This window comes from Ambystoma mexicanum, chromosome 6p, assembly GCF_040938575.1.
Source record: "Ambystoma mexicanum isolate Mex_15411 chromosome 6p, UKY_AmexF1_1, whole genome shotgun sequence".
In the NCBI taxonomy this organism is placed as follows: domain Eukaryota; kingdom Metazoa; phylum Chordata; class Amphibia; order Caudata; family Ambystomatidae; genus Ambystoma; species Ambystoma mexicanum.
In genome coordinates this window covers 1,501,211,696-1,501,237,867 of record NC_090935.1, presented here as the reverse complement: position 1 = coordinate 1,501,237,867, position 26,172 = coordinate 1,501,211,696, and the positions used below count along the sequence as shown (strand labels likewise).

At 46.6% G+C, this 26,172-nt stretch overlaps 1 protein-coding gene across 1 annotated transcript in view; it reads right to left on the bottom strand.

Moving 5' to 3' along the window:
* The window catches only part of ANXA3 (annexin A3), a 542,330-nt gene that overhangs the window by 492,171 nt on the left and 23,987 nt on the right, over positions 1 to 26,172 (bottom strand). The window contains exon 2 of the mRNA XM_069626342.1: positions 23,587 to 23,626. Within this exon, the coding sequence (XP_069482443.1) occupies positions 23,587 to 23,610 (24 nt within the window). The 5' untranslated portion in view covers positions 23,611 to 23,626. The remainder of the gene's footprint in view (positions 1 to 23,586; positions 23,627 to 26,172) is intronic.

Sequence of the window (26,172 nt, the reverse complement as noted above, 5' to 3'; positions counted from 1 at the left end):
GCGCCCTTGCCTCCGCCGCTCCGAAAGGGCGTCCGTCGTTGCAGGACTCCAAGGGCCCGGGCCGTCTCAGTATCCGCCTTGATGGCCTGAAGGGAATCGTCCACTGTCTTCCCAAACAGGTTGTTCCCGTCGAAGGGCATGTCCAGGACTCTGGTCTGGACGTCCTGCCGGAAGTCCGTAGCTTTTAGCCATCCACGACGTCGAAGGCAAACACCGTTGCCCAGCTGGCGGAATCCAGTGTCGGCGATGTCCGTCGCCACGGTGATGGCGTGGTCCGAGGCCACCTCACCTTCCTGCAGGATCTCAAGGGCCTCCGCCCTCTTGTCGTCCGGCAGAAAATCCAGCAGAGGAGCCATCTTGTACCAGAGCTCCCTGTCGTAGCGGGCCACGATAGCCAAGGCGTTGGCCGCTTTAATCGTCGTCGCTGCCGACGAGATGACTCTACGCCCCATAGTATCCAATTTCTTTCCCTCGCCGTCCGGCGGGGAAGTCGATGTGGAGGCCGCACCCCCCCCCGCTTTCTTCCTGGCTGCCGCGGAGACGACGGAGTCCGGGGTAGGCTGCGCCCGGAGGCATAGGGGGGCCGTGTCCGGGACCCGGTACTTTTTCTCGTACCGGTCTCTTCTAGCTGGCGTCGTGGAAGGGTTCTTGAGGAGGGAAAGGCCCTCATCCCAAATGTCGTCCAACAGAGGCACTGCGAGGACCGTCTTCCTCTTGGCCTCGCGCCGCTGATAAAGGAAGCCTTCCTTTTTCTTCTCCTCAGGGCAGAGTTGGAAAAGCTCGGAAGCCCTGGAGATCATGGAGTGGAAAGATCCGATCTTGTCGGGCGGAGAGGCCCTGGTGGGAGGCGACGACGGAAAATCCTCGTCGTATGCCTCGTCGTCCGTACCCGTCGCTGCCGTGTCAGTCCCCGTATCATCCCCTCGGGTGGACGGGGAGGAGGGCTGGAAGGGGCGCGACGGTTGAAAAGGAGGTGGTGGATGGATCCTTCTTTTCTTGGTAGGGGGAACACCAGAAGGTCCCGGTTCTGGATCCCCCGACGGGAGAGGTTCCTCCGTCGGTAACGGTAGCCTCGTCCTTATCTCGGAGCATAAGGACTGTATGGCCAACAAAATGGCCGCCGAGTTGTCTTGCGGCGCTGGCAGAGGGGAATCCGACGGGCGAGCAGGGGCCCCGTCGGTATCCTCGACGATGTCGTCGTCGTCACCTGCGTCGGGGTCCATTCCGACGGGCTGGCCCTCTTCCACGCCTAGGCCGTGGCTTAAGACCTCGATCAGTTCCTCTTCTGAGGTTGAGGCCGACTCTACGACGACGCCCTGCCCCCCCTTCTTCCCCACGGAGGGTTTCACGGGGGTCCTATCGATGGGCACAAAGGAAGACTCCCTCCGAGGAGGCAGGGAGATTCTGGGCCCTGAGGTCGCCACCACTGGTGCAGCCACCACAGGCTGAGCCAGGGCCGCCGCGACCGTTTCGATAGAGGGCTTGGTCGGATGGATCAAGGCCTTCACCACCTTAGGTGCGCTCACCGCCTTATCCTTGAGGGAGGGGGCACTGCCACGCTCCTCCTCTGCCTTAGAGCTCGACCGGGGCCTCTCCAGGAGCTTCGCCGGGTGCTCGGCCTTCCTCTTACCCGACCCAGAGCGTTGGCTCGTGGTTGATGGTGCCGGGGAGGGTGCGCCCTGCCTGGCGCCCGCAGAGCCCGACCGTTCGGCGCTCCCGGTGCCAGCGGACTCGCGGTGCTTGGCCTTATGTTGGGCCCCCGTCGCCGGGGCGCCCTCAAAGGTCTTAGAAGACCGCTCGGATTTCTTCTTCTTCTCGCCAGACGGGCTCTTACCCTCCAGCCAGTTGGCGAGACGTTGATGGCGGTCCTTCATGGTCCGTTCCGACATGTTGCCGCAAAACGCACAGTCCTTCTCCACGTGCGTCTTGTCCTCATGAAGGCAGTAAAGGCAGAAAGAGTGTTCGTCCTCCTTGAAGACGTTCTGCAGCTGGCATCCAGGGCAGACCCTGAACAGCTTTCCGGGCGTCGAGCTTCCCTTCTCCTGGGCCATCTCCGAGACAGGGCCTGAGAAGCTTCTGGAGTCCTCCGAAGTGTAGCTCGACGAAATCTTCACCCTTGAGGGGCACAGATGAATCCGACACGGGTCCCCGTTGATCGGATGTAGGATCGGTGGAGCTTGAGGCTCTTTTGACCGAAAGAATCGAAGTTTTTGTAAAAAGCGCGAAAAAATAGCACTAACGCTCGAGAGCAATAGCACGAGGATCCCAACACATGAACGTGCGGTAAAAATCTGAAGATGGCTGCCAGAGGCGGTGCTTAGGTAGAGGGCAGTCATTGGCTGTGGTCAGTATGACGCAGAGACCAGTGATTGGTTATTACTACGAAAGACAGATCAGAAACGAAACTGATACTGGTTTTTTCTTTACCGAGGATTCCCAGCCTGACGACGGGGAATATTCATGAGCATGTGAATCCATGCCAGACCCCATGCTGGAGAATGTGAGAATGCTACCAACACAAATGATCATGCAGAATTTCAGCCCCCCCCCCACCCCAGCAAATGCACCCACATGCACACATGTGCGCCTTGCACATGCACACAAACTCACTTCCTTATAGATGTATACACGCACCCACGTGCAGACCCGCTCACATTCAACCTCTTGCAGCTGCTCACACACACAGCTTAACATTGAAAGCCTGCACACAAATATAACTTTGTTTAGCTCGCCTGCACTAGACTTGGTACGGGGCCTTGGGTGCTTCTGCATGCACACACGGAAGGAAAGGCAGGCGGTCACAGCAGCCTGCTTCCCGCTGCTCCAGTATTCAGCCCCCACTCAGTTGATCCAATAAAAAGACTTGTGTTCATTGTGATGGGCCAAATTCTTTTTACTGGTCTAATCGTATTGTGCCATGTGTGCAAACAGTTGCTGGGGCACATTGTTCCAACTTTCAAGGTGTGGTGTCAACTTTTAATTATGGGGTCAACTTTTAATTATGGCTTGACTGAGCATTTTGGAGATGGTGAGATCACCATCTCAAAATGTGCCTCCAAGTAAACAATAGTCCTCCTTTCTTCTCTACATCTCTGGTAATTACTTTTAACGCTACAGACATGTTTGCAAATATAGCACAAAACCAATAGGCACTGTAAACAGACTTCTGTCCACGCGGTGGGTGGAAGAGGAGTCAGTTTACTATGTCGAAGAGCATTGAGCTATGTGAGCAAATACAGGACCGGAGACCTTAATGGAACAGAATGCAGGGCATTTGGGCAGCAGGCAGACAAAACAAGTCCCTTAAAAGCGGGGCTCAGCATAACCTTCACCAATTTAAACAGCTCCACTAGCCCTTACAAAAGCTTACGAGCGGTGTCTTTTTTTGCACTCTACAATCTGGGGAGCTGCCATATGGCTAATCTGCCCAGTCGGTACCAACCACAAACAATGTTCATATGGGCACACAGATAACGGGTACTTCTGACCTGCATCCATTAACACCAAAGGTTTCTGTATCTGCCTTCCCGCCATCGGCGTAACAAACCCTGGCTTACTTCTTTCGACAGCCAACACGTGGCAAGGCCAACATTACTGGCAGAAGTGCACTATGTATGAAAACTTTACATCACAAAAGGGACTGCTGGTATAAAAGAGCTTTTGGTCGTAGGCACTCGTTATGCATGACTGAGCAGCTGACTGACAGCAGGGACCCACACAAAACGACATGAGCTTGGGCAAAGAGCAAAGCGTGTTCTAAGCAAACCTCAAAAAAGATTCAACACTGGCAGTCGAAACCAATCAGCAGTCAGGAGGTTAACATAGCTGTAAGAGGAAGAGTGAAAAATCATGGGGGTGGAGGAGAGTAAGGGGAGTTACTCCCCTTACTCCCACCTTACTCCCACCATCTTACTCTAACCAGTTGTTAGATTTAACGAAATGTGTAAAAACGTGCAAACAATGAAAATGACGTTATATGGACAGATAGCCTAATTTTTCCAAATTCCGATTTCTTCTGTTGTTACTGGGATTAACACCATGCACCATTGTGTTGCAATACATCAGTTGGATTGTATTCCAATGCTAAAATAACCTAATTTGCAAATCTCAGCCACCAGAACAAAGGATTAAAGGCTGAGGAAATACTCCCCAAAACAAGTCATTGTATCCTCCCCACTCACCTCCCAGAGCAGGGTAGAACAATGCATCTACTCCTGAATTCATATTCGGCTGACTAGACTAGGCTTATATAAGCGTCCAGATGAAGGATGATTGGTCAAGACGGATACACAACTGTTCACGCTCCAATAAAATCAGGGTTTGCATCCCATGGGAAATCAACCAAAGAAATACATGGAGCTTCCAAATACACCAAATAGAAGCGCACACATTGCTCCCTCCCTCTGCCAATTAATGTTTAACTTTGGCAAACAGGTGGCACTCATGCCACCTGCTGTAAACCCCTTGATTGCAGTGTAGAAAAGGGAAGATCACATTCGCTCCACTCCTTGCATGGCCATTTGTTGCAATTGGTCTTTCTGCGTCTGTTTTCATTGGTTGTCATTGTGGTCACTCAGAGAAAACGTACAGGAGGAGGATGTATTTTCCTAAGGCTCAAAAGACTGCCTTCTCGCTTTGCCAGGTCATGTACAATCTCAGAGAATCTGTCTCCAACAAGAAAACAGAAATGTAGTGCAGTGGAATGGAACAAGCAATAGCAAAACCTGCAATTTGGGCTGTGCTGTGGATATACAGTGACAATGTGGCGTGTGTGCTGTTTTTGTGAATAGAGAAGGGAATTTTGTAAACGTTGTGCTTTATTGAAATGGTTTGGTGCCTCACGATATAAAAGAAGGGCACGCATGTTCGGTAACAGCAACACTAGAAACATTAGAAACATTTTAGTGCATGTATTTTCCCCATCCACGTATGCAGGGGCTCTTCTCCAGTTTCTAAGTACTATTAACGAGAGGTGGTATTATTACCAAGATAAGGCCACACAAGGATTTGAAGTCACGAGTCATTCCCAAAGCTCCAACACGCTGGAAACACACACATTCATGTAGCAGACACTCAACAAATTGGGCTGCATTCAGGGCAAACAATGTGTAGTGCCATATTCCAGTGGTGCCATTGCTTTCTCATATGCAGAAAAGGTGCAACTGTTCTCCATTAGTCTGGTGTTAAGATCTCCCTACAAAATGTTCTCTCAAATGCCAACAAAGCTGTTTCACAAAAACAACTCCCAACCTCTTGCAAAAATAGCCCACTCTTCCAAATAACACGTTAAGGCACTGTCTCCTACTGTTGACTTGGCAATGAGAAGACAAGAGTGCTGTGCACATGAAAGAGGAAAGCAATCCCATTGATACACAAAGTACACATCTGGGGACTGCTTAGGGTCCGCTGTAGAAGTAGGCAGCGCGATGCGCAGCTTTGACGGCAACACACACGTTCCCCGTCTCCAAGTTGCAAAGGATGACTCTGAAACCCTTGCACAGCAGTCCAGGGATGTGGGACCAACAATTGGGAAGCACTCATGACACTGGAATAACAATCAAAATACTTTGAAACTATACCATCTTTCTATCTGAATAGGAGGTCGATACTTTGACGCAGATTTCTCTAAAGTAGGCATATTGGCACCAAGGCAACGCAAGCACAACGGCTCAAGCCACCAACTGCCCAGGCAACTGTGCAACCCAGAGTGGAATGGCCGAAAGTAGAAAAGAGGATTGTCCAAGTCCGCTGTTGCTCAGTGCTGGCATTGTGCAGGCAGAGACAAGTGCCACAGACCCAGGAAGTAGAAGGGCATTTCTATCTAAAGGAGTGGTCCTGAAGGCTAATGTACACCCCTACCATATGGACATTTGCGTGGGTCCAGTAAAAAGTGCTTTCACCTCCACCCGATCAAGGCTATTGGATGGAACGCGTACTTAAGGGTTCTTCTTGGTTGATAGGGGTAAAGGATTATACAGTTGCTCACCTACCACCAAAGCGCGCTCTTGGCTCTGCCCGGCTAATTGTACACTGGTGAGTTAGGGCTCTACCACCCTCATGAAATCGACTTCTAAGGGTAGCATGAGCATCCATGGCTTTCACGATAGTTATTGGGAGACTTGCTCACAGGGGGACACGCACTGTAGCACATTCCAGAACCTTCTGCTTCTGCAACTTAGAGTGCTGCCTCTCTTTCTAACTTGGTGACCTGTTATTTTCGACCCCGGGCCCATTTAAATGTCTGTCATTTGTGTTTCTAGTCTATCCATTAATAAGTAATTTAAGGACAACCGTGTATAAAATAAAATGGTGACGCAGACATTCAATTCCAGAGCTCACATTGTTTTGCCCATGAGCACTCCCAATGCCATTGTAAATAGAATAAAGAGAGTACCCGACTTTCAACGCCCATGACATCCAATAAGGTCAGTACCTGAGTTTATGATGGCTGTGCCTGGCATTCGATAGCAACACCTCCCATATTGATGTGCGTATCATGGAAATGAACTGCAAACGACCCGTACTTCCGGATCATAAAGGGGCAACAGCTGGCGCGTGATGCGAGTATCAGGATATTTAAGGACGGTGTCAGTCAAAACAGGATTTAAAAGCTCAAACTGTCGACTTTGCTAATGCTTGGTTTAATATATGTGTGGAAACACATACCCTTTGTTCCTTTTAGCCGTTTCCTATTGCTAACTTTCCTATGCCTTTTCAACTCGTAGACAATGATATACATCCACCAATAGCTTATAACTAATTTCGTACAGTGACCCGTTACAGTAGAGGGTGCTCAACGTTCCACTTCAGTCTCGTATTTTAGGTCCTTGCTCCCACATTAAACTAAATTCGTGTTTTGTAGTGAAGCAGCAGGTAAGGAAGGGTCTGTGGCTGACCTTGTTGGCTAGCATAAGACTGGAGAGAAGTGGAAGGACGCCCTCAGCCCAAGACTTCGAGTGGTCTCGCATTACTGTTTAGCGATAGAAAGTGTGACGTTTTCTACACACTATTCCTTTCGTAACGCAGCACCTGAACGGCAATTCTGCACACACAGTGCCCAACCGCGAGACAAGCACGTGAGGAGAGGCCTGAGAGCGGTGGGCTTCAGCAAGAACGCAGCGCGGCATTCACTAAGAAAACACTACATGCCAGGCATTTCTGCACGCCCACACAGGAATGCATGACTTCACAAGGCAGGGCTGCTGCTCAACCCCTCACACCCTCCCCAATAGCAGTGAACTTCATGCCACCTCACCCCGCCCCCACCCAACAGTAAATCAAGCCATTAACTACCAAAGGGACTACCACGCCCCAGCTCCAATCGGCGTTCAATGAAAAGATGAGAATGTTTTACCCGTTGATGCTTCAAAGTTACCTTTTAAACTGGTACACACCAAGTAAACGTACTTGATAAACGAAGTGCTCTATTAGTGTGGGGGTAGGCTAACTCCATGTGCCCGTTCCCACAGTTTCACAAGGTGTCTACTGAGCCTCCAGCTTTACCTTGGTCTCATACTCGGATCATTTCCCCTGGACCGATCTTGGCGGTTTTAAATGATCCCGGTCTATTGTGCTGGAAAGCCTCAGGGCTCCCACACTGGTAGCCAAGCGGGCCTAGCCCACACGAGCGGTGCAGTGCCACGCTATCAGTCACAAGCTCATACGTGATGACCGCTTTACTATGACCATGTCCGGGAGGGCGCCGTCCCCTTATACTAAACTTGAACAGCACGGACACATGTGGAAGCAGCAACAAGACGCAACAACATCCCTCAACCTTAATTAAAATACAATCGACATATTCAACTAGTGAAACAACCACTGAAATTGTATTCTAGCAAGAAGTCGTCGTTCAGTCAATAATCAAGCGTAAGTCTCAGCTTAGCAGGTGCATTTAGAGTCTGGTGAGAATGGTGATGACATGGGAGGGATGACTTCGGCCTGAGATCGGGATCATTCGTTTTAAATTACCCAGTTAATTTATTTAAATATTGGGCGTGATCAGCTTTCTCCTTACGGATTCTTCATTAAGAGTCAATGGGCCTCATTACAAGTATTGCGGAATGGGTTAACGGGCGCTGCTAATGGTGGTGGGCCCGTTAACACCATTCTGCAATATTACAAGGCTCCCTCGCGGGACCCGATGTGGACGTCGTCCTTTTCAGGTGCCGCGAGGGGACCAGGGAGATAACAACGGGCCGGTCGTAATCGGCCCGTTGTTAGCTCCCGCACCCATTCCCATTGAGCCCTAAGGGGGCTCAAATGGGAATGGGGAAGGTGCGGGCCGGGTTCCCTGTAGGAGGAATTACCGGGCCCTCCAAACTCGGAATGGCCCGGTAATTCCCCATTCAGGGAACCCGGACCCGATTTTGGAGGCAGCCATACAAAAACATTGCTGAGCAGCAAGTCAGAAATGGTGAAATTGCATTTGGGAAAACCTTTCTTCCTGGAAAGAGGTAACCATAAGGAATTAAGAGTTGGCATGCTTAACATGCAGAAAGGTGGAGGACTGTACTGCGAGAAATTGACAAACAAATCTGGAAAAGGGAATCCAAGTGGTTGAGCCAGACAGAAGCTAAGGAAAGAGACTATTGCTCCAGCCTCTTTCCTGTTATATTTGTCCAAGTGGTGGGACCAATTAGCTAATAGGATTTGGATTGACTGTTTTTTTTTTTCCAGACTTTGACGAACACCCTTATTTTTAGTTTGTTAGGCAAGGAATCCCTGTCATAGTGGTAGGGCAAAATAGGCATTTTCTTGTGATTTAAAATAAACACCCTTGAAAGTGTTACGACTTAGTCAGACTCCTCCTTCTGGATGGCCACACTGTACTAGGTTTTACCGCCCACAGATTGTCCAATGAATACACCAAGTGAAACAGGCCAAGTATTCTAATGAAGCTTTACAGATCTAGTCTTAGGGCTGTCCTGGCAGTTCTAGCCCTGAAGACCGAGATAAAGGTTTGATAGCAGCAAGGGCGTCCATAACTCTAGGTAAAGCCTTGGGACGAGTCCTGTAAAGTTCTTGTAACCTGGATGGAAGGACGGAAGGAAATAGATCGGGAGTATTTTGCAGATTTCAGTAGCATCAGGAGTACACAAACACATTTCAACCAGTCATTTTTCTGATTGAAGCCCACACTCTTACTCTGGCACTGCTGCCCATAGCTCCGCTTGGACATCAGTCGGCTTCTGAGCAAGTTCAGAATTGCATTCTGCTGGGTGAGAGGAACCAGGCAAAGTCCAAAGTTGCAAGACAAGATACATTTTTAATAAACTCCAAAAAAATCTCTACCAAAAATGGCTATTCGACTTACCCCAACAGCAGTTTTAGCCCCCCTCCCCAAACAAACTCCCAATCAAAGATATACATCCCAATATGGGGGCTGTGACAAATTATGGGATCATGTCATTTCTTTGCAAGGGGAGCCGTTCCCTGTGAAACTAGGGAGGTGAGGCAGCTAGTCGATATTCCCCCTAGGGGTGGTAAAAAGCAGGAGGACCTCACAGGGAGAGACTTCACTCATTGGGATGTGGCCCTCTTACCTTCGAGTCCTCGAAACCCCCAAGATCTGCAAGTAAAGCCTCTGATAATACCACTGTATGTTATTGGGACACTCTTCCTTTTCCTTCTATAAAACCCAATTTATTGTCTTATGGAAATATTCTGAAGAAGATAATTACGGGAGTTATGCAAATTATTCTCGAGTGCACCATTGATAGAGACAATTGACTAACATTGCGCTGGGAAGGACCCAACTACTGACCATCAAAACAAACAGAGGACTGCCCAAAAAAGTGCCAGGAAAACCAGAGGGAAAACAGCATGAAGACGAACCTGACCGGGAAGTTCAAACCCGGCAACTAGGACGCCAAATGGAAAAGACAGACCTTGGTCGAGAGGATGTGATTTCAAGGTCAGAGGAAGCCTTGGGAGCTAAAAGGAGGCCTGACAAATGCAGAAGTGATAATCCAGTTAACGCTGCAGGACCTCAGCGGGGGTGGACTGGTTGGCCCCTTAATGCCGATACCGGCCAACGGGAGACCCTGGAGAACCGAAGCGGGGTAGAGAGAAGTGAGGAAAGAGTGGCGACAAATGACTAATGCAGAAGAGCAGCCCCAACATCCCAGGAAGAAAAAGGTCATGGGAATACAATAGTACAGGCTTAGAGCAGCGATACGTGCTATGTGGCCTTTGTACCCAGACAAACCCCCAGACTCACCTGAACTCCGATACATAGCAAACTCTGTAGGCAGCAAGGGCATAATATCTTCTCTGTACAAAATGCAGCTGGAAAAAATAGAGGTCACATCCCTCAAACCACAGGAAGCATGGGCTAGGGAGCTGGAAACGGAAATTACTGACGAAATGTGGAGCAAAATGTGTGCGCACACACACGCAAAATCTGCCTTAGCGCCAGATTCTGTTGTATACAATTTAAACTCCTCAACAGGCTCTATTACACACTGTACAGGGTAGTGAAATTTACACATACCCCGACTGTAACGCTCACCTGATTCTCGCAGAGGCGCCGGTCTTGACTGGGCGACTACCGTATCTTCAAAGGTGATGTGTAGCACCCGGTTGGCTCTTTGGGCTGGACCTCTGTGCACTGTATGCCTGACTTCAAGAGTAAGATGTCTTAGGTAAGTGAATGCCGAGCTCTCCATCTGCCTCGGGGCAGGGTGCTGTAACCAGTTTCTTCACTGGATCGGTAGCGCAGGCCTCTTGACTTCAGAGGACTGCTGTCCGTCGTTTACTGCACGAACGGTAAGTTTCGAGTAATTCTATTGTCTTTAAAGTCTTTAGCAATGATGTCTCTTGTTTTGCAGGTTCCGGCGATGGCGGATGACGGGCTGAAGTGAGTTGAAGATGGAGTCCATATGATGAATAGAAGCGCTTGGAAGCACGTAAGTAAGCGCTTGTTGCCTGCTTCACGATGCGCTCTAACTGTCTTTTATTTTGCAGGTACGAGTTCGGAGCGGCTGCAGGGTGCCGGAATACCCACTGGGGTTGATGTGGAAAGGAGTAATGGCACGTGAGTATCAAAGTTCCCCAATGTCTTTAAACGCACCTTGTTTTGTCTTTCAGATGCAGGATGCAGCGCCGAAGGCCTCCGGAGCGTGCGAAGAGTCGGTAAGCTTTTGTCTTTCAGATGCCGGAATGCAGTGTGAAGACCTCCGGAGCGCACGAAGAGTAGGTAAGCCTTTGTCTTTCAGATGCCGGAATGCTAACCTCTTTCTTGTCTTTATAGGTGTTGCTGAAGACTGGATTCAGGATGGTAAGCCTTTTTCCTTAGGCCCAGGATCCGATGCAGAAGACACGATGAGCGTTCTGCTGCAGAGGATGCAGAATAACGCAAAGCAAGATTCATCCACCGGGTGTGGTTTAAATAGCCTCCTGTAGTGCTTAGGTGTCTCCTTCCACAGCCACGCCTAGGTAAGAAAAGAGTTCCTGCTTTCCAGAAGAGTTCCAGTGTTCTGAATCTAGGGAGTGGCTCCTGCCCCACCCAACAGGAAAAGTAGTTCCAAACAGAAGAGGATCAGAGGCTCAGCTGGCAGGCAAGTAAGCAGCATGGTCTGCTGCAGGTAAGTCCACCCAAGCATCATGAGCCCAGCGCTTCCAGCGCTGGGACTGGGCACATTTATGAGCCTGGTGCCACTGGCGCCAGGACTGGGTCCAAAAGGTCCCAATTGGGACTGGTTGGCCCTCGGAACCTGGGTTATGGATCTGCTTCCAAGGGAGTTGGGAAAACCTTGACCTTTTGGAAGCAGAGATCATGACACCGACTCACACATGCCCGAAATGCAAATCAAGCGAGGCAGATCACATACACATGTTTTGGTCCTGTGCTGCGCTAAATTCATTTTGGGTGGATGTGACAGGGGCGCTATCGGAGATAATTGGATTCTCAGTGGACCTCGACCCATTAGCCCAGTTGTTCAGTGTTTGGGCTGGGGAAAATGAAAGGAAAATGTCAAAATTCTTAAATGTGAGTGCTATTGTTGCCAAAAGATGTATATTGCAATGCTGGAAGCGCCGTAATCCCCCCCCACGATGTGGTTGAAAGCCCTAACCTGGGTACAAATGTGTGAAGAGAATATATCGGATCCCTCCCCATGCCATCTCGCCCAAAAATTGTGTGGTCAGATTTTTGCGGCTACCTAAACAATAGAGACGTGGTTGAGTGGAGCTCTACCCCCCCCCCACCAGCCCAACCCAACGCACCATAAGGAATAGGACTTTTTTCGTGCCTCTCTGGACGATCAACCCTCCCCAGCCTGTAATGTCTGAACTAGTCATGATATAATACTGTTGGGTGCTATTAAGTTGTTTGCTTGCGTCAACCCCCGCAGCCCAAAATGTATAAACTAGTCATGATATAATGCCTTTGTGTGATAATATATTTGCTTGTCTCCTTACAATCTGTGCTGTACCTGTCTTAACCATCTGCCAATAAACAAAAGTTTTAAAAAAAAAGAAAAAAGGTCATGGGAACCACATCAGACCTGGTAGTGGTTTGAGGGGGGGGAATAACAAAAGCATCGGGAGGGATATCCATCTCAGTAATTCTTGCAAAACCGATAGTCATTCTTGCAAAACTGATCCTAGCCCCGAGAGTCATCTTCCTCGATTGAATAACTCTGGCAGAGATAACCAAAGACTCTCCCTAGAGTAATCTCCCTCACCACAACAATTATGGTAACAGTAATTAAAGTGAAGGAAAAACGCTTAATTAACTCTGGAGAAAGCCTGGAGAGAAGTATAAAGCTTGAATCAGAACTGTTACGAAATATTGTCATCAAAAGTCAAGGGGAGAAAGGAGTCATTTTCTAGCCTCCTAGTACAGTTTTGTTGATTCAGACATTAGGGCAACGGTTGCCAAGGCTATCGTCAAGACGCTTTATCACTGGACCAGGAGGAGGGAGTCATCCTCCTGGTATTCTACATATTTGTAGAACATGAATTCTTAGTTAGACTTTTTAAACACAATCATTAAGGTGGTTACCAGTGAACCAGGAGCAGGGAGTCATTCTCCTGGTGTTCTTTATCTGTGTATGCAATGTTAAGGTTAGAGTCAAGTAGTTTTGGACAGAGGACAGGACTTTTTCATTTGAACAACCACCCTGATGACAAGCACCCAAGGTTTCTTTAATTAGATATGGAATTCCTTTTAGAATAAGGAGAGTTAGGGCTTCTTCCCGGTTTATTTAATAAACAAGTGTTCATAACATGCCACCCCTTTGCCCGACTCCTTCCTCCAGCACACCACAGGGCCCAGAGGACACTGTAGGGGTAGTACAATCCATACTACGAAACAGCATGCTGCTCACAAATACTTTTTTAGCAGCCACTGTGCATAAGTGTGGCATCCAGAAATTCTGCCCAGACCCATGACCAGACAAGCACTCTGGTCGAACCCCAATTCATTTCACAACTATTCTGCCATCACTTTTCAATTTTGTCAAATTCAACTCATGAAGGACAGCTATGTCCAAGCGTGGGTCCCGAGATCGCTGTGCCTAGAGACCAAATTACACCTCACTGATGAAGCCGAACAAAGCCAAAAAAGTCGGGAGTTGCTCGCTGTCTCGTGCAGAAGAGATTAGATCTAGCAATTCCATCAGGAGTGCCCCTATAGGGAGGACCCTAAGTGAGATTTGCAGGTGATATTTTCCCTTATGGAATGGCATGGCAGGATGAAAAACAATGGTCGTGGTGTTGCCCAGAGGTTAGCATCCACAACCATGGCCTAACAAAACTCAAATTGCAGTTATATTGTTGCCAACAAATGGACACCAAGACTACACCCTGGCCACACCTGCAGCAAAGCCAAATAAGTACCAGACCATTATGCACAGTGGCAGTTCTGTAGTTACGGCTCCTAAAGCTGCAACTGCGCCACGGGACACCCAAAACTATGCCAACAACACATCCAGAGGCATAATTCACATATAGGTAAAAAAAAAAAAAAAAATACATATCCAGACTGTATCCTTATGGCAGTCTTCTCCAAATACTTACATTATTGATCTCTTACAGTACCCGACGTAGGGGAGAGTACTGTTGAGAGGAAAGTCTTCTGCCTGTTAAATAATGGAGCCGCTGCATACACACATGCACAGCGCATTTCCTTGCGGTCCCTTCAGTAACAGATCAGGGCCGTGTGCCTGGACGATGCAGGAGGCAATGGTAAAGTAGGGGTACAATGTAGCAGCAGGATGCAAGATTTGCACGAGAGCAGTGGTGGGCCTACACCACGTACTAGTAAAGTCAAGGAGGCAAATCTGCATTCCATTTGTCGTGTAACCTTGCTAGTTGCGCAGCAACTTGCTTGCTCTTTCTGGTGAAAACCCTTTCCTGTGGTCCTTGTAGGGGGACTACTGGTACAATACCTTTCGGCACTGTCTATTGCTTCATTTGTTTGACCCTATAGAGACAGTTCCTTCACTGTAAAACAAAGTTCATAGCTTTCTTCTTGGTGTGTTTGTTCTGAAGCTCACCATCTGGCAGATATTATCTGAGCCCTCCCGGAACAAAGGCGACATTTGTTTTTGCAGAAAGCTGACACATCAATTGGCAATATCTGCTCTATTGGATTGGGCAAAAAAGGTCTTCCCCAGAGGAATCGATATTCCCATAAACAGGGCTAGGACTGTAGAAACAGGGTTTAGGTGCAGCCACCACACATGAATCCAGAGGAACTACTATACACTGGGACTCCAGTATCGAAGGGGCAGAGATTTGGTTACGCAAATGCAGGGATGAAAGCTCAGCCCGTCACAACTTAGTATGGACAGATCAAGATTCTACACCAAGTTCAACAACATGAACAACATTATGGCTATCCCACTAGGGAAAAGGAGATGGGCCTAAAAGAAGAAATACAACCAGAACAGGAAAAGGTTTTAAAAACAACAGCCAAAAGAAATAGAGCAATGCTGGTGGCATGAAGGGGCAACTACTTAGGTCGCAGAACCTTTCTAAATTGCTTCAGCCCAGATTCAAACTGGTGAAGGCCGGTGAGCGCAGCTTCAACGGTCAAAGCCCCATTTCCTGGCACCTGGTCCCCTCTTGTCTGAGAACTATTCCATCAACGGTAGAATTCAAGAAAAAGTTGAAAACCCTGCTCTTTGACCTACCACCCGATTAAACTGTGGAGCTCCCATGCCTATTGTCTAACCTGGCCTAGACTCACCCTTTTCCAGACTGACCTTTTTGTAGCCTCGTTTGTTTATTCCGTCGTATGTGTGCACCCTGAGGCCCTCGGGGATGTGGTGCGGCATACAAGAATTTTTGAATTATAACCACAGAGGAGAGGTGGGGGAGGAGGGGGTGAAAAACTGCCCCTCCCCCAGCTAAACAAGTCGTAATATACCTTTATGGGTGCAGGGGAGACTGGTTCTAAATAGGGAGACTGCAAGATTTTTCAAAAGGGAACATACTTGATGAATCAGGAGAGGGTGTGTAAAACGTATATTTATATTACAGAAAGCTGCGTGGATGAAATTGCCCAGACGTACGTTGCAAACGTGTATAAAAGAAATTCGTAAACATTGATAGTTACTTGGACTTGAACTTTCGGCGTTGCTGGCGTGTGTACACAGGGAAAGCCTTCAAGCTCCCAAAACCCTGCAACAATCTCCAACTTTTCCCATCACCAATCAGAGGAGAAGTCGCTAGAAGGAGACCAGGGAGCACAGGTGCAGCAGCAAATCAATGCAAACAGGATGTAATCGTTTTCAGATATCTTTGCACTGCCAAGTGTCAGGCATGGACCGAGTTTCTTGACAAAATGTGGTTAAGTGGACAGCGTAGGCGTTTGTTAACTCTATGAAGTTCTTAACTGGTTTGTTTAGTGGCAATTGCATATATTTTGTTATTTGGAAAAACGTTGCATAGGCGAGCCTGAAAGTGAAAAACAATTGAATGTATTCTAAAATGTGAATGTCCCCATTTTATTTTTTACCCAAAAAAGGAATTCCCCTTGTACATCGGAAGGAGTAGTATTTCAGAATACAACTTAAGACGTAAATACATTGAGTGCACACCATTTCCCTGACCACAAGCGCTAAGCAAAACTCGGAAAAGGAAAAACGTCTAATGCATTCTCAATAAATCCAGACAAACCGGTTATGGGACAGACGACATTACCCTTCGGCTTTCTTGGGTAAGTTACAACAAAGTGGTTTGCCACCGTTTACTCAAGGAAGGGAAGTTACATATTTGCAAGGTCCCTTTGTTTGCGACTTGCGAGCGCCTGTGAAACTCTGCAAAACCTTGTAAAACATAGGTGTACCCAGTAGCACCGCCAATGGCTTCGTGTTTTATTACCTTTGCATGCTGGTTATTTATGGTGGGGTTGATATCATTTTCTATTTAAATATTACATGTTCATGGCGACGCTGACTAACAACTGGGCGGATAGAGGTCCGTGTTCATTTAAGGAGAAAGGGGAGAGGCAAGGGGGGGCTTTAACAGAAGTAGCATGAAGTTGAGGGCCTTGTTTTCAGATACTATAGAGAGTCTTGGTGAGTCCCACTCTTGAGACCATGTGTGTGCCACTAAGCAGATGCTCTGCTGCAAGAAATGCCCAGATCTGGGTGAAGGGGCATGCAAAATAACCATGCTCACTGAGGGGTCAGAAATGTGAAACAGACACTTAGGTATAAGGTTTGTCACAAGTGCCATTTTATTAAATAATATGGGTGGAGACAAACGCCCATCTTTCCCTAGCCTAACAGGAGTTTCCCAACCTGACAACTGAGGCTGAAGGAAAATTACCTAGTGTCCAAAGGTAGCTGTCCCTCACACTTATACATACAACAAAATCATACAGGAATCATTTGGCTGTTTAATGTATATTCAAACATAAAAGTTATTAACAGGAATCCTTGTAACCAGGGTTTGATCCCCTTGCCCTGGATCAAGTCAGGATTCTTCAAACCGAAGTTCAATTCCATAAGCCAAGTTCCACTCCAGGTAGAATAGAACGTTTTCTTCTCCGAAGATCACTCCCTTCATACTTCCTCCGTCATAAGCAACAGCTTAGTCAAGATAGTTCCTCCAAAAATGTATACTTTTTGTCAGGATGGTTATATGCCAGTTCATCAAACACAATAGTGAAATTGTCACTTCTTTTCCACCACATCTTGATACCACATTCATAGTGTTATCTTCGTCCTGTTCCACTCGCCTGCCAGAACAAACTACTATTCGTCCCTTTCCTGTTTTTTTTGCCAGTCAGGATAAACTCCTACTACTACTACAACTTATACTCTGATGGGTTTGCTCCAGACTCTCCACACTTAAATCCTCAAAGGAGAGAGTTGAACCAACCACTGCTTTTTGGTTTAGTTTCTTCACTTCCAACACAATTGTCTCCCAGCTTCTTCCACAAATATACTGCACATAAGAAAAAGGATTCTCACATTGATATGCTTGCCATAGGCAATGCAGGTTATAGTTCTCTCCCCCTTAATCCCCCTTGTATTCCTGTTGGGTAAAACCAAATCTAGGCGGGTGTGCTTTTTAACATTTTGCATCTCTGGGTATGCTGCAGTATATTCCTTCTAACAAAAGTTGATCATTCCTTCACCCACCTATTGCTCTTCATTTGTATTGTGCTCCCTTAACTACTAGGCTGCCTGTGAGTAAGGGCCAGGACTGCATTACAATCCCCCCCCCTTTCTTTCCCTTTTATACATCTCTCCTCTGCCACCGAGATGGCACTCTCCATTTCTCTAATCTTTTCTAACTGTTACACTATCACCTAACCTCCCTCTCTCACAAACTCTAAGGAAAAAGCAGAAAAAAAAGACAAATGCAAATCCTGGCCTCCCCATTGCAGACACCTATATCAGTGCATCCTCCAGAGAAATCTTCACCAATATCCTCTTCTCTGTCCCCCCCTCCAGACCTATGGACTTCTCATCTCATCTCTCTCCCATTAATGGTGGCACCAAGTGGGAAGTCCCCTTGGTCACGCTGCATCATTAAATGTCTACCACACTGGCACTATCCTGGCTCAGGGTGCTCAGGCCAACCTCCTTCTCTTCGCCCGGATCCTGCCATCCCTCATTAACTTCCTTGCTTCCTTCTCCTGCCTCTCCTCCTGCTTCCCCCTTCTCCCCCCCCACCTCTGACTGGAAACCACGCCCCTGTACTCCACCTCAGAAAACTTTCAAAGGCAGAAATCGTCTCCACCTGGCGACTCTTAAGGCCCGCTCAGCCAACAAACACTCTGCTGGCATATGCCTCCTTCTTGAAGACGCAGACCTCGACATTCTGCTCTTGCTGAGACCTGGTTCAATGCCAGCTCAGTCACCACTTTCGACTTCCTCCTACTTGACGGCTTTAAGATTACCTCCAAGCCTTGACCTCATCGTGCTGGCGGGGGGTGCCTTAATCTTCCCCCCAGTGTGGGTTCCTTATCCATTTTACCCACTCTGTTCTATTCCTCCTCTGAGAGCCTGGTATGCAAATTGGTTATATCTCCCTGACCATTTCTACCATTTACCGGTCTCCAGGCGCTACCACCCTGTTCCTCTGAATGGGCTGATTTATGCTCTTCTGTAGGCTCAACCTCCTCCAATCTACTGCTCCTCAGTGACTAACATCCAATTGGAAAGCTTTTACTCTTAGACTGATAAAGGCAATAAAGTTCACTTATACTCTCTAGCAATCACCAGTCACTTAAATATAGCATTCACTCATCTGAGAGTGACTCTACTAGATACAGTTGCCGGCATTTGTTTGCGCAAGGAGTCAGAATGCTCGTTAACACTCACCGGCTTCCGTCTTGTTCCCTTTGCGTGCTGCTGAGCTTGGACTGCTTCTAGCTTCTTTTGGACACGAACCCCTCTTTGATGAAGGTCTTCGGTCCAGCCACACAGTTAAGGAGCTCCTCTCACTCCTGCGATCCTCGGCTGCATAACACCTTCCAGCCACAGTCACCGGCACACTTCTTGGTGCGCAATCTCTGCAATCAGTTTCACATGGGGAAAAGCAGTCTTCCTTCTGCTACACAACCTCTGCACTTCAGACTTTGGGGAAACAGGACCCGCTCAGGACATGCAGCTGGAATCTGCTTGGTCAAAATCCCAGGGTCCCTTCTTTTCACACACTTCTGCTTGGATTGCCAACACTGCTCTGCTTCTGCTAATGTTTTGACCACTCCAACTACAGCTCCATCAAATGGCCTGCACCAGAGGGGGCCTTTTAAGCCTCTGTGCTTCCCTCAGGTGTGGGTCATTAAGCTTAACAGGCCAACTACTCCTGCAACATTGCTCTTGATCCCTTTTACTCATCCCAGTTCTTCAGGGATTATAGGACTTGTAGTCCTTAATAGAAAAATGTGATTTTCTTATTTCTCCTTATTTCACAACAACCCATTAAAACTGTGGGATTGCGGGGAAAGTTAACCAATGGGTTTTCCCAGTCTCAATGACCCGTTTACCCCACCATGTGTTCCTCCCGCAGTACACCACCCCCAGGGTCAGGAAGAGTCTGCCCTTCCCTGGCAACATGAGAAGGGCCACATGAGAAGGGTCCTAGGACAACTTTTGGGGGGCATCATTGCCGATTCATCACATAAGATTTGCCACAAATTATTATACATGTACTTGTGGCACAATGTTTTATTTTGCATGTACTCTTCCCTACGGCTGTTCCCCCATTAAACTATTTTTACAGTTTTCTACAGAAATTTGAAAGGTTCTGAACATAGGTTATCAATCTTTCTTACACTATGCAGTTAAGGATTACGATTACTATTGCACAATCTTGCAGTAAACACAAAATCCTACAGGAAGGTCTGTTAACATTAGCTGCATTATGCAAGTCTGTTCTCCTCCAACTGTTTTGCAATCTTTTGGGCTATCCTTTTCCAGTATTCCTGCAGGCCAGTGATTGTCCTCTGCAGTAGTGCTGCATTTCATCTCATGCCCAGTTGTCACGATCACAAAAGTTCTGCGATTGCTGCTTTTTTAGCATGACCTCCTTTTTGACCTTTACAACTGCGAGATCCACAGCCACAGGACAATACCGTTTTACTTTTTCTCTACCATTACCTTCTGCTCTCAGTGCAGTGGAAAGGTCTCATCTCACTAAACAAGTTCCTATAATGGACATTTCAAAAAGAGCTCCCTACGCCCCTTCTACTTCAAGAAAAATATCCTTAACGTATTTATACCGCGCTACCATGACCTGAGAGTTTACGAGCGTCGACAATACCAACACACAAAAAGATCAAACTAATCAATTCCATTGACAAACCTGTACCACTCCTTTTAATTCAACAACTTTACAGACGCACTCATATACACTGTTGATATGTTCTCTGACTTTTTCTAGGCACATTTATCCCCAAACCAAATGTACCTTTGAACAACTATGTTGTAAAGCTGGTTCAAACCTTCAGGCATGTCCTCTCATCACATTGTTCTGGACAGCTTCATTTTAAAACACACTGATAACCATGCAGGCATCAATGCCATCTTCTTCAAATTCTGTTGCGCCACCTTCATCCTGCCCACACCCTCAACCCTATGATCACTGACACTAATCGGTCAATGCCTTTCTGTCTACCTCTTCCTGGATCAAATATGTGCGCCTTCCCCATTAACTTTACTTGGCTTGTACATCCATGGCTACAGAGACTCCTTTTCTCCTCCATACTAGGTGGAGCCTCAAGGACAAACCTCAACTATGCATTGGGATTCCGGTACTCCTTTAATTCCTTCAAACAACTCACTGGAGCTTAACGTCCTGAAATTAATCCAACCACACCTTTATTTGTTACATTTATGTAATGCCCAAACCCGGAGGTATCACTCACAACGTTTGTACAGGTAAGCAATTCGGTAGAAGGACAAGAGGGCCACAAAACAGAATGGTGTAACTCGTCGGGTTAGTCATATCCGTTAAGCAGCCAGGTTTTGACCAGTTTTCTGAAATTCATTGGGTGCTATCCAACGTTCCAGCCAATCTTGGAAGAATAAAAACCTTACCAGCTACAAACAGACTTTTTATTGATGGCAAAATAAAACATCCACTCCGACAAAATTATTATATCCATCAACTAGTAGAGATTTTCAGAAAGCACAAAAGTTGCCCAATCCATTTAATGTAAAACCATACAACTTGCAACCTCCTCCCAGGATATGATAGTTTATTTATATAGCGCCTATACACAATGTGTTTCAAAGCGCTTCAAGGCAAGGAAGGGAACAAGGGAAAACACAACAACATTCTTACAGGCCATGAACAGTAAGGATGTGAAATTAACTATCGTACTCGGCCTGACGACATTTCAGATAGTGCAAGTGCTAAAACAGATAAGGAAGGGAGGGGGAGAGTGGGAAGGAAATGGAAACAAACAGGCGACTACCGTACTAGGCCTGATGACATTTCTGGTAGAGCTGGAGGAAAACAAAAGGTGAGGCAGAGGGGTGCAGAAAGGGAGGGAAGGAACAAAACAAGTGACTATCGTACTAGGCCTGACAACGTTTCAGATAGTGCTGTAGGGATGGGGGGCAACAGTAAGGGGATAGGGGAGCGACAGACGAGGTTGCTATCATAGTAGGTCCAGGGACAATTCTGATAGAGTAAGTGCATAGAAGAAAGTAAGCGTAGGAGGGGAGGAGATAGGAAAAGGGAGAGGGGAGGAGAGAACAGAGAGTAAGCAGTCGAAAAGAGTGGAGAAGCAAGAGAGGAGAGCGAATACAATTGCAGAAGTCAGTAGTAACACATAATGTCCATAGCCCATAGTCCTCTGTGATTTCTTAAACAATCCACCTATCAAAGGATTGCTGGGCTCCCATTTACTTTTTTAGGAAGACCTTTCATAGCTTCACATCTTTATTGAAGATTCCTGCATCCACGACCCCATCAATCAAGATTCCTCCGGCAACAGTACACTGAAGCAGTCATAATTTGGCAGGATATCCTTGCAGCATTGGCAGCCCAAGACCTATTTCAGAACTTTCTTTCAGACAGACAGCTCAGTTTCCATGTTGGGAACTTAGATTTATATTACACGCTGGCCCACTGCTTTGAACTTTAGGTTCTCCAGCTTTCAATTTAAACCTGCCCACGCCTATAATGTTGCATAATGGCATTGGGCTCATAGCATTCCCAAGGCAATGATATCCACAGGTCAGTGGGCACTCTGAATCCATCTTTCAAGCGCAACAAAAGCCTCCATTTACTGGATAAATCAGACATGAAAGGGCAGGTTGGAGATGAACCGGTCCAAGTTCTACACCTAAAATAATCCCACAACTTGCCTTCCTTCTTTGGACGACTTTGGCAGTTCCAAGTTGTGAGCTAAAACTATTGTTATCATCATTAGCAAAGGGGGGGCTTCTTTTTTTAACCTTACAACTCAGGAACATTTACACATCAACCCTTCCAGAAAGCACCCTGTAGTATTTTCCTAAATAGCTGCAAACATTACAATGCCATTATCCTCAAGCCTGACATGCCAGATGTGTGCCTTGATCACCCCAAGAGGGTGCAAATGCAATTTGCTGATAAATGTGACTAAAAAAGGACAAATTTCCCCTCCCCTTTTCTTGTGGTTTGCCGTTCAAGCTAGTGTGACTAAGAATAGCCCTTCTATGGCTTACAAATGTCTGAGCTAAGGGCTCTAAAAGACTTCAAGGGTAATTCACTGCCTACACTTAACAATGAAAGATCTGCCAAATGCTACATAGTACACCCTCATCCAGATTTATGACTGGAGACACACAGTGAATTCTGGTGCAGGAACTATGGAGCCAGTTGCCCTTCAAATCCGGAACACTCCCCTTATTGCTCCCCTTCAGAAAACCCACCAATATCGTCTACCTCAATAAGTTTCTCTTTGGTTTGGTTGCTGTCACTTTATTCTACAAGTCGGGAGGATAGATCAGGGACTGGAGTACTTGCCTCACACTGGAGGTCAGACTGAAGTTTAGAAGTATGAATACCAAGAGGGCCAATTAAGCCTTTCAACCTTCAAAGGTCTAGAAATGGAGTACCATTAAATTGGATGATTATAATGTTGATTATTACAGCTCCCAGACGCAGGAGCAAACCAGCAAGAAGCTCTAGATATGCCTTTATTAATATTTGTCAAACCCAAACATAATTTGATTCACAACGCACACAGTAGAAATTATGTAAACAAAATAAATACATGTAAAGTATGTGTAAACATTTCTTAAGCCGTCCAATGGTTCATTTTGTTCCAGAATAAAAATGAAATAGTGTGCTCTCAGGAGTAATGTGTTTCACAATGGATAGAACAATGACTGCAAAAACAAAGAAAATCATTTCCAAAAACTGTAGGCTAGGTTTTCGAGGACCAAATGAAATTATCAGATCATCAATAGAACATGCAGTGAGAGACCATGGTAGGGGGTCTTGCACAAAAAAGAATGCATCCATAAAGAAGATTTTCAATACCCCAATTTCCAAGAGTCAATCATTTCCAGGGGTCATATTTACATTTGGATGCCATGTCCTTAATGAAGGAGCTAGAGACATGTTCCCAAAAGACAATAAAATCTGAAGGAGGATGTAAGTGCTTGCACTACTTACCCACAGAGAAGCTGTAGCTTGCATACTGCACTGTAAAAGTCTGTAAAATAAATTTCAAAACCAAATTTAAAACCATGACTTTTCCCGATCTTCCTGAAACACATTGCACGAGCAGTCGGCAGGAATTCCAGTTTAATGTAGCATTGTTAGCATACAGCGATCCAAGGCTCCTCTGTTAAGTAGAGATTTAAAATCCCAGGTGCCAAAATAGATGATCGCATACATAAAGTCTAAGCAATCCTATCCTTCGTTGTATTGTGCCATGCATCTGAGAACATTGTTTAACTCTGTATGCTGGAGCACCAATTAGGTTGCCAGCAGTGCCTACACAACACTGCCACTCTTCCGGTCCACCACAGTAGCATATCTTGCTTGCTGTTTACACTGGTATCCACCGTAGTGGTTTATTGTGCATCAGATTCCCCATGAATGATCCCAGCCTTTTATTTGCCACAGATTAGTCACATTACCTGAGCCACACATTTTCCTCTCATCTAGTGCTTTTCTCCTCTTCCCTCTCAGATATATAAAGTTGGGATCAGTTAGAGACGATTTATTTACTACAGTTGGCAACATGTTTGTTACAGTTGATTCAGATCGTATATGGATTTACATATGGTTTTGCATGAATCTATACTTTACAGATATATTGAACAATAAAACTATGGAAATTAATGCAGACTTCATTTGACTATATAACCACATTCGTTTGAATTGCCACCCAGGCCGGTAAAACGGTACATGAGCTGTAGCCAGATGCAGAAACTGCACATCTAGGTGGAAGCAACACAGATAGGACTTGCAACCTTCAGTCTACACTAGAAGAAGGACCTGAAGACCGATATGCTGATTCATGGATTATTTGCGCCGAAAGAAAAACGGATTTGTGCGCCATTCTGCCCGCAAATCCCTGTTTAACAAATGGGGATTTGCGGGCAGAATGGCGCACAAATCCCGTTTTATTCGGCGCAAATAATCCATGAGTCAGGCCCTGAATCTTTAACAGCTCATCAATCGCTGATCACTTCACTCATCCCCAGCAAGCCCATTTGCTGTGCCCGCCCCTCTGCTACCCTCATGCCCTTAACTGTAAACCCCTGTGAGTGCCCCGTTGCTTCCTAACTAGGTTTGCATTTTTAAATCCCATAAATGTTGTAGTCTTTTTTTTTTACCTCTTTAATAACTCTACTGTAATGCAAGTACAGTAGCTGTGATTTCAGCATTAGTAGATGGCCACTTGTGCTAGCCCCACATCAGGGGTGCACCAAGGAGGAGAAACGCTGGGTTCACACTACAAATAGCAAATATGGCCACATTTCCATGGATGACTGCACCTAAAAGGTGGCATAAAGAGTGTTACTGCACTGATGCAAGGAAACAGAAATACTTCACTGGAAATTTCAGTGGTACCAGCCTTGTGGAAAACATCCCTATTCTTTTTAAAGAGGAGACTGACAGGCTGGAAATGATCCCCTATATTGCTAGTAGATAGATCCGGGTAAAACTTTGGCAAATTGGGTCTATGTAAGATCTAAGGTTAGTGGGATGAAGAAAGGGTTCTGAATGGGACAGGCCAGAGTACTACAGATTAGTATTTCAGGTTCCACTTAATCCTGGCCAATTATATCACTTTGAAGAATTGCTCCCCCTTCTTTATCTTTGTGGACTTAAAAAGCAGATTTTGATTCTTTAACTAGACAATTGTTGCGGGAGTACATTAGGAAGATTTGGTTGGGGGGTAGTGGGGGGTCATCCATACTGGTAGTGTACCCCTGGAACAGATGGTGAGCCGACTTGGCATGGGGATGGGAGTTGCTAAAGATGTGTCCTGGCTCCCACTCTTAATATTTTCTTAAATGAAACCGAGGACGCTCCCAGGATTAGAGATTAGGGGGTAGCATTAGGGAAAAAACAAGGATAGGGTGGTGGGACAAGATAGGCATGCGAGAGAAAGATTTGCCATAATTGATCAATTTCTATAAGTAGTCCCTTACTTTAATTACTGGGGGGCTGCCTCGAACGTGCATGGAGGTGTGATCCCCACGTGAAAAGGAGTGTGAACAAGAGCCAATCTGCAGTGTAGGTAATGAGTTCAGATGGACATTTCCAGCAAGATCCTAAGTGTTTACTGCCAGAAGGTAGTACCTGCAGCGATATATCGTGTTGAATTAAGGGTTGTGACGGATCTAGCAATGTTGTCACTGCTTCGCTGGAGGGAAACTTCCCTGAAGTGGCCAGGGAAAGGCAGAAGCTCATGGACTCCTACCCTGGGGGTGGCCATCTGTGGGAGGACCAAATGAGGGAAAACAACCCTCAGGGAGGCGGAGTAGACAAGCTAGGTCACGGCATGCATTTCCATGTTTCTTTGGCCACTTGCCAGCCTATTCCCGTATGGCATACTGTAGTGTGGGTGTAGAACCTCCAGTCATGACCAATCACTAACTGTATTTACATTCCCTTTTGCTTGAAAACACTTGAGATGAGGAAGAGGACTGGAGTAACGAAGGTCACAAGAACCGGAAAGCAAACGCTACACTCTAGTTGTTGGAAAAGGTTAACAGGTGCCGGGACATTTAAAAACACCAC